General features: G+C 44.1%; 1 protein-coding gene across 1 annotated transcript in view; it reads left to right on the top strand.

Annotated features, from left to right (window-relative positions):
* Positions 1 to 9377, top strand: part of satb2 (SATB homeobox 2) — a 61563-nt gene that overhangs the window by 5614 nt on the left and 46572 nt on the right. The window contains exon 2 of the mRNA XM_024260514.2: positions 5192 to 5407. Within this exon, the coding sequence (XP_024116282.1) occupies positions 5236 to 5407 (172 nt within the window). The 5' untranslated portion in view covers positions 5192 to 5235. The remainder of the gene's footprint in view (positions 1 to 5191; positions 5408 to 9377) is intronic.

Genomic DNA, 9377 nt, shown 5'->3' with positions numbered 1-9377 from the left:
GTATCGCGATATTATCGATATCGTGAGCCATGTATCGCGTATCGTATCGTATCGTGAGGTACCCAGTGATTCCCAGCCCTAGTCACCAGGTGTAATCACATTTATTGTCATAAACATCTCTGAAAGTTTACGGCCAGACTTGTTCATTTTATGCATTTTCAGATTCATCTGTATTTAAATTCTTATTTTCTTATATTCATACTTGTTCATACCAATGTTCTGATGTAAACATTTTCATCCATCCATCCATTTTCCCGACCGCTCCTTCCCTTTCGGGGTCGCGGGGGTGCCGGAGCCTAACCCGGCTACTGATGGGCGAAGGCGGGGTTCACCCTGGACAGGTCGCCAGTCTGTCTCAGGGCCTCAATCACTCACTCATTCACTCTCACATTCACACCTAGGGGCAATTTAGAGTCACCAATTAACCTATGAAGCATGTTTTTGGACGGTGGGAGGAAGCCAGAGTCCCCGGTGAAAACCCACACATGCACGGGGAGAACATGCAAACTCCACACAGAAAGGTCCCAGCCGGGGTATGAACCGGGGCCTTCTCGCTGTGAGGCGAGAGCGCTAACCACTGCGCCACCGTGCAGCCCTAAACATTTTCATATGAACATTTGTTCAGATTCCACTGTGTTCTTTACTTAGACCAGTTTTACTGAAGACATGTTGATATTCAGATATCTTCATATTGAAATAGGTTTATTTTCAGATTCAGAGCCTTTCATTTACACTGCTGTAGATCATGTTCATATGAATACATATTCAGACATGTTGACTCGTCGTCTTGGCTTAGATAATGAACTGCTGTCTCACTGCTCTCTGGTTAAACTTCATCTTTCCTCCTCCAGACGTTTGAATCAGGCGAAGGCTAATGTTTTGAGCTTGTTCCTAAAATTTGGCTTGTTTACTTTGATTTTTTTTGTAGCTCTGCTGTTGTTTGACAGGGAGAGAAGGTTAAGGGCTGCATGTGTGTACTTGGATAAAGTCTTTTCTTAACAATCCCAACAGCTGGGGCTACAGAAACTGGGTTTATTTTCTGATCAGGCTTTGAGAAATATTTCCCATTGAAGCGATAATCATGACCCCCCCCTCGTCCATAACTTCTGCACATGATGGGGCTCTCTCTCTCTCAGGTTCAGCCTCTGAACCAACACTGCTTTATTTTTTGTTTGGACCCCACCGTGTTCAGGGACACTGTCTATGGGCTGCTGGGTAAATGAGAGTTGACCATTTGGCACGGCTCCCATCAGGCCCGTCTACCAATGACTTTATACTTATTAAACATTTGGCACCTCAGATTTGCTGAAACACAGGCATGTGTGCACTGCTGCTGTGCATGTGTGTGTGCATTTGTATGGGTCCACTGTGTGCATGTGTGTTTCAGGTGTGAGCTTGCATTTTTGAAGCTTTGCAGACTGCTAACATGTTTAGTTCAGAATCAGACGGTGGACCTCCAGAACCTTACAGTAGTCCAACCATAGACCGTCTGAATAGAACTGGACCTATGACGCGTTGAGGTCCCACATAGGAAATGCACTACCTTCCACCCTCGTGAAATCAGGCCAGAGCCTTCGCCATCACTTCCTGGTATGTCTACCGCGATTGCAGCCCGTCAACAGCGATTGGTCCGAGTCGGTTTGAGTCATGTTTTTAGAGGAAGTACTGTCAACCAATCAGGAGTGAGCTCATTCTGGCTTGTTCTAAGCCCACATCCCTCGAACTAAAACAGCGTGGAGGAATTTGTCAATCAAACGTTCGGGGTGGGGCCAGCGGGAGCCACATGCTTTTACTGAGGCATCTGATTGGTCAGTTTATAACTTGAATAACTGGTGATAAAAAAAAAATATCATTAAAAAAATTAGGATTAGAAAAAACGTGTTAAGAAGGAAGCAGCAGAGGAAGAATGATTATTCTGACAAATGAATCGACTGTGAAATAACTCTCTGTTTCTCTATGGAAGTCAATGGGACTTTGGCCTTTTTGTGAGCCGCGGTTACTTCCTATATGGAACACGGAAGGAGGGGGTTTGAGCTGTCCATTGTTTTTCACGTCAATGAGTCTCACACACCCTCGTGCTTTCTTATGGGGTCCAGATGACCCCACCCTTACATTGATGTGTGACTCCATGACAAAGGTGGACAGGATTTCATGTCTGCCACGGACAACAGTTCAGATAAAAATTCTTAAAAAATAAAGTTCAGCATGCTGTTTTGTGGGTCCAGATGACCCCACTTTTAATGTAAGCATTCCTAGGATAGTACAAGGGTAACAGATGGAACACGGCGTGGTCATGTGATTTGGTGCTTGGCTTTTCCTGCTCTATGGTTGTCATCTTGACCGTTTACGATGTAATCCGACCCCTTCCTGTCTGAAAAGAGACTGTGCAAACTACACAGTCAGTTGTTGGAAGCTTCCACCAAGGGCGCTCTGGAGGTCATGATTACGGTGTCATAGTCAATGAAAAGGTCATGCCCTCCTCTTTTTTACATAAATAAATCTAAACTCGATGAAGCTAAAAAAAAATAATAAAAACAAACAGAATAATATAAACGCTCTCAGTCATAATGGAGATGAGACTGAACCTCAGAGGATAAAACAGCTTAGAAACAGACTGTTGCTATGTTGAACCATTTCACATTTAAGTGAATGGAGAAAAACAATTGTGAAACACGCCCCTCAGTGGTGACCAGTGACCTGTCTCCATTGAGTTTGGTTTTCAAACAGTCTTCAGAAGGAAGTGGAGGAGTCAAACCGTTTGTTAAACTATTGTTACTGTGCTGGATGATGAGACCAGAGAAGCTGCTAAACTCTGGATCTTCTCAGAGGTACTGTGCCAGAACAGAACATGTAGTTAAGCAGCGCTTTCACAGAGCTGTCAGTGTCCACCAAGCTCTGTTTGGTACCACGAAGCAGTTTATGTACTTGTCCTCTTTAAACTCTTTGCAAAGTGTTTGATTGCTTTTACAGAATCTTTAAATACCCACTCCAAGGAAAATGGTCTTATTTGTGTTTTAACTCTTTAGCACCAGAAATCCAGTGTTTATCTTCTTTGATTTGTTCATCTTCTAGTCCGCTCTTTCCTTTCGGGGTCGCGGGAGTGCCGGAGCCTATCCCGGCTGCTGAAGGGCGAAGGCAGGGTACACCCTGGACAGGTCTCCAGTCTGTCTCAGGGCCTCAATCACACACATTCACTCTCACATCCACACCTAGGGGCAATTTAGAGTCACCAATGAACCTATGAAGCATGTTTTTGGACGGTGGGAGGAAGCCGGAGTCCCCGGTGAAAACCCACGCATGCACGGGGAGAACATGCAAACTCCACACAGAAAGGTCCCAGCCGGGATTCGAACCGGGGCCTTCTCGCTGTGAGGCAAGAGCGCTAACCACTGCACCACCGTGCAGCCCCTATGATTTGTTGTAATTCCTTAATTGTAAACACCATCATTGTAATTCCAGCAGATTGTGAAGGAGAAAAGCGGCTCACCTCAGGTGTTAAAGGGTTAAACATGTCCTTGTAGCATGTTTCTCTCAGTAGAGGACCAAAATTAGAGAACCGGATGCTTGAAAAAGCACAGATTAATGACACAACTTCTGACTGGGCATGCCAAAGTCTCTTTTACCACTTTGCTCCTCCGCCCCCTTGCGTTGATTCATTGTCCTCGTCCGAGCTGGTCTCTGGCTCAGAGCTCTACGGCTGGATTGATCCAATATTGCTAGCCGCTATTTTTGTGCTGTTTATGCTAGCTTGGCGCTATAGGTTTGTGCGTAAGCGGGCAAACAGAGCTCCGAGCGATGGGAAGGCGGCGGGGTTGCACTGAGCCAACAGTCCCGCCCACGAGCCACAATGGTATTTCTACACAATACAATTCAAAACACAACTTAGGTCGGGGGCCAAACTGAATTAACATTTATTGAACACTCTAAAACTACATTTTTAAAACTTAAAAAGAAATTACTTTTTAACGTAATTATTCATAATAAAAAGTCTGGCATATAATTCCAGAACTTAAACCTTAAATAACTTTCAATGTTTTACTCTCCATAAAATACATCTTTTCAGCTCCAATGTTAATCAATGGTACAGGCGTGCTCTGAGGTGAATTGAAGTCCTGCGGTGCGATATGAGCGACTGGCGCGGCGTGAAGGTCTGCCAGCAGCTCGATTTCAACGGCGAGGCGTGGATTGGGCGGCGCGGCCAAAATATAAATACCTGAAGTTTGACAGGTTGTTGCATCACATCAAGAACTCAGGTTTGGACACGTGATGTTTTCAGTCATTCGATCAGTGGGTAGAATATTTACCCAAAGCAAGCATTTTTTGTCCAGGACTTTCATCTTTTCCCTTTACCTGTTTGAGCCACAGGTTCTCAAAGCTCATCCAGCTATTTTTGGGCGAAAGTGGGATACACTCTGGACAGATTGGCACCTTTCGCTCTCGTGGCGGAGCTCACTCGTTCGATATGCCGGCAGAGAGAGAGATACTGCAGGTGCAGAGGCTGCCGGCTCTAGCCTCGAGGCATTAAAAAAAAAAGAAAAAAGGCCTCCTAATATTATTTTCCCCCCCTGGGATTAATATGAAACTGTGAGCCTTTAGCTCAGCCACAAAGACACAGTGGAAGCGGCTGTCATACAGACTCAGCCCCCTGTACCGGGAAAATCTTTGAATAATAATCATAATCCCGTTAAAAATTAGCAGATGTTCCGCGGCTTCATCAGCTGAAACTAAACGTTACAGTGAAGATTAGCAGTAGTGACCATGCACTGTGGGGGTATGGTGACTCATGAGCATTTGTTTTCCTTGCATGCAGACGAAGGAAGTAAAAACGTAAAAAAAATTGACATAATGAGAGTTAATAAGGACAAATAAGTAGATACAAAGACTTATTTGCCATGTGGCGACGAACTCTCTAAGTTTTACTCGCTAAAGAGGAGAAAATGCTCACAACAGGTGTGTCAATTATGGACCCTTTCAGAATAAAAGTTTAGTGCGATAGTAATTCCTCTATTGAGAAAAAGTTCTATCGTGATATCTATGGTTATCGTTTTCTTGCCCAGCCCTAGTCATAATTAAAAGACCACTGAAAAGGATTTTACAGAAGAAAAAATATGGTTGGAGTGGGACTGTCCGAAGGTGAAACTCACAGATTATAGACATGTCTGACTCCTGTCTGCTTCTGCTCCTATTCCAGACTCCTTCTCTCTGGGTGAGGCTCCTTTAGGGGTGTGGAGGAGGATGGAGCAAGGAGGAGAGAGTCCCGTCTCCCAGGGCAGTCCCGAGCAGAAAAGCAGCAGTCCAGACCTCAGCAATGCCCCCCCACAGGGAAAAAGGAGTCGACTGGAGCTCAATGGGAGCCCCACTGGGCCACGAATGCGCCACAACGGAGCTCTTCCACGTCCGCTTGGAGGTAAGGGTTTTAAAAAAAAGCTTCATTTGACAGTATTTATTTTATAGTCTTATTTTGAAGGTTAAAGAAGGCATTTTGCATTCTAAAAATTCGTCTTTTGGTTCAAACATCTCACGAACATGGTAACCCCCTCTGAGACAAGCTGCCTCAGTTTTTTTTCTTATCCCTAAGGGGTTATTCAAGTTTAACTTGAATTTTAAGAACATGTACAAATCCTCCAAAGCTGTATTTCGATCAGTGAAAAGCAAACTGCATCCACTGCTGCCCATTATAAACAATCCTTTGTGCTCAGGGACATTTTTGCTGTCTTTCACATTAAATACACACTTTTTCACCACTGAATGAAGAGGTTTTGGAGTTTTTCTTTCTAAGCAGCAAGGCAATTATGACCTTTACTGAGGCCATTGAACCTGGTGCTGTACCCGACTGACCTGACCCCTGACACTGGCTGGGACTGACTAGATTATTACTGTTGGAAATTTCCTGACATCAGGGATTTGGAAAGCCGTTATGACATTACAAACCATTTTGAAGAAATCTAAAAGTGTGTTATTAAAATCAGTTTACAAGCTGTTGTCTGGTTTTGTCCCGTACACCTGTTGCTAATACAAGGATGGATACCTGTGTTGGGCAGTGTGCAGACTTACGTCAGTCAGCATGAGTTGAAGGATTCAGTTAGGTTTGGGTCAGCATGAGTTGGAGCTTGGCCCAATTAAGTCGGCTTGGTTCTTAGCGTTGCGGCTTTGGTCAGCTCTAGTCAAAGTCAGCTTGTGGGGTAGTGTTGTAGCTCGTGCTGGCTCTAGTGGGTTCATGTTGGGGCCCGACATCAAGAGTCAGTTCAAGTTGGCTTAGGCCAGTGTTTCCCAATTATTTTCTCTCACGCCCCCCCATGAAGAACTTATTCTTTTGCGCCCCCCCTACAACTTTCTGCTGCAAATATCATCGGTATCATTAGTTTATTTTCTCAAGTTAAACAAATTTCTTTTCAAAATATTGTACCTTAATTATCATTCAAGAATATTAAAGAAAAAACTTCTAAATAATCAGTTTTATTATTTTTTATTATTTTTTTATTTTTTTAGAATTCCTCCTAAATGTTCAGGCAAAGTAAAAACAACAGTCTTTCCTTGTTTCCCTCCACAGTAGTGATGAATTCTGTCTTCTCTCAGAGATTCAGTTCTTTGGTTCACTGTACACAGCGGCTCTTTCTGCTACCAAATGCATTTTTAGGTTGTTTTTGCTTTATTTAGTTTATTATCAACTACTATGTAGGATTATCCACAATATCTATAACTAATGTAAACATGTTTTTATTTACATAATGTGTATATTATTTATATGCTGTTATTTATCCCTTCCAGATAAAATGTACAAAATAAATGAAAAAGGACTAGTTATTATTTATTCAGTTTTTAACTCTATACATTTTAAGCTTTTTTTCCTTTGCAACCACAATCCAAAATACAAATGAAAGTGTGCAAAACCAACAAATAAAGACTTGTATTCACAATAACGTTAAGAAAGACAAAAGTGTCTCATCTTTGAGGATTAAATCTGGTTTCTTGTCATAATGATCTGTTCTGTGTTAGAGAAGATTCTGCAGGTCGGTAGTGGAGTTATAGAGAATGATTCCATGGTTCCAGTTTTTCCTTCTTTACTAATGATCTCATCTTCTTTACGTTTTGTGTTGATGTTGTCTCTCTGTCTCTTCTTTGCTCTTGCGCAGCAGCACGTGTAAGCCCCCCCCCCCCTCCCAACACACACACCCACACACGCACACACAGTGCCAATGCACGCTCAGCGCTCAGCTTTTTGTCTCTTTCTCTCTTTTCTTTTCATCCCTGTTAAACATTTCTCCATTGCAATTCTTGAGGTTTAATTAAGTATTTTACCCTCTCTGTGTGGATACCACGGTCACTGACGGTTCTCCGATCAATTGTTTAGTAACTAACAGAAATTGCATTGGTCCTCGGACTGTCCCACGCCCCCCAGGGGGGCGCGCCCCACCATTTGAGAAACACTGGCTTAGGCAGACCTGAGTCCAAGCATGAGTCCACTCTGGTCTGAACCTGGTGGTTCCGGCAGCTCCAGTTGAAGTGTGCCGGATCAAGTTGTCTCAAGTTGGTTTTTGCCCATTTCTTTTGGCGCAATTTGGGGGCATGGCAGTTTTAGTCATCTTAAGTCGGAACTTGGAGGCTAGCATTTCCTTAAGCAGGAGCAATAGCTGCTGACCTGCAGCTTCACAGTTTGAGTTGGCTTAGGTTGGATCTCAAGTTGGCCGGAGTTGGAGCTTGGTAAATGATGATACTTATTTAGTGATTTATTACTGTCTTAGAAGACAATCACAATCTATAACCACCAGGAGCAATGTGGGGATCAAAACATGAGCAGGCAGGGTGGATCCTGTCATCTTCTGATAAGAGGTCGACCGCTCTTCCTCTGCACCACGGCCGCCCCACTCAGGGAGGTCAAGTTGGCTGGAGTCGGTGCCATGCAGACTGAGCTGGAGCCCGGTGGGTTGGATGTGAGAAGTTCAGACAGTTAATCTACAAGTCAGGAGGGAACTGTATAACACAGGTCTAACAAATAAAAGTGATTGCTTGGTATAAAAAAGATTTATACAAGTTGCTGTAGGCTATTGATCCGTGCTCTCCTTGTGAAAGCTCCTCCTCATGTCTGAGTGAGTGCACACATCACACATTATGCTAGTGGGGTAAAAACACAGGAAGGATCATTTCAGCCCCCCCCCCTCCAAAAAAACAAACAAAAACATTCTTACGTTTCTGAAGACCACAGTGAAGAACATAGGAGTGGAGTGGGCATCTCTTCAATTGCCCCCGCCTTTTTTTCAATAATATCTTTCCATATTGGGGGGTTAAAATAAGCCTCACCCCCAGAGCCATGCCATCCTGTGAGCAGACTGGTCCCTGGACAGAGGACATGCTGGGGGGGCTCTGGTCAGAAGGGGCCGCTCTGTGTTGACAGTTATATTTCCCTGCTGGGAGAAATTCACTTACTGGGATTGGCACAGCGCTCCACAGTGTAATTCACTCCAGTAGCGGCTACACGAGTGAGGGCCGAGTGATTAATGAGGAGGAAATAGAAATGTAGAAATTGACTGATTAAAACAACAGGGTTGAGTGTGTGTGTGGTTGTGTGGTATTGTGGAGCAGCTGTTGTTAGAGCTGGGACGCTGCCTAAAGCTCTCTGCATCATTTCTGCAGAGAGCTTTAATGAATTGGCAGCTGACAGTCCTGCAGACTTTCAGGGGGAGGATTGATGTGAGCGTGGGGGGGTCAGCATGCTCCTTCTGCTGTGAGCTAAAGCTGACCAGAGGAACTAAAGTGTTGGAGCCACAGACACCAAGAGTCTCTGTGACCCTTTGGAGGCTGGAGGGAGGGAGGTAGGGAGGGGTCTGGTTCAACACTTTAACATTGGTACCAGTACCACTTATCTCCTTCAGAATCTACTGGAATTACGTTGATCGTGTTCATGGTTGAAAAGTTACAAAATGCAAAAGATTTTGTATTTAAGCATCACCGGTGACGCCTCAGGTGTTAAGGGTTAACAAACACAGGTGGTGTGGGTCAGGTGGGGAGGCATCCAGTGACGGATTTACCAACACAACAATGAGAGGCAACTACAAAATCCAGCTCCTTCTGATCTGCATCTTCCCTCTGATGCTCCTTGTCACAAAGATGAACATTTCTGTGGAGCTGCTTCCTGAACTGGATATTTGCAGGCAGAGGAACAGTCTATTTCCTGCTTGCATTTACTCTTTCATGGACCAGAAATAAGCAAAACAAAAAACCTTTTGACTCTTCAGTCTGTTCTCTCAGGATACATGCTAGTCAGAACCAGGTCAGAACTAAGATCTGCTCCCCCTCATCTGTGCTATTATCTATTCATCTCTCTCCACTGGTTTAGTCCCCGATGACTTTAAAACAGCAGTTATCACCCCAATACTCAA

The sequence above is a fragment of the Oryzias melastigma genome, linkage group LG21, assembly GCF_002922805.2.
Source record: "Oryzias melastigma strain HK-1 linkage group LG21, ASM292280v2, whole genome shotgun sequence".
In the NCBI taxonomy this organism is placed as follows: domain Eukaryota; kingdom Metazoa; phylum Chordata; class Actinopteri; order Beloniformes; family Adrianichthyidae; genus Oryzias; species Oryzias melastigma.
This window is presented reverse-complemented; position numbering and strand designations above follow the sequence as displayed.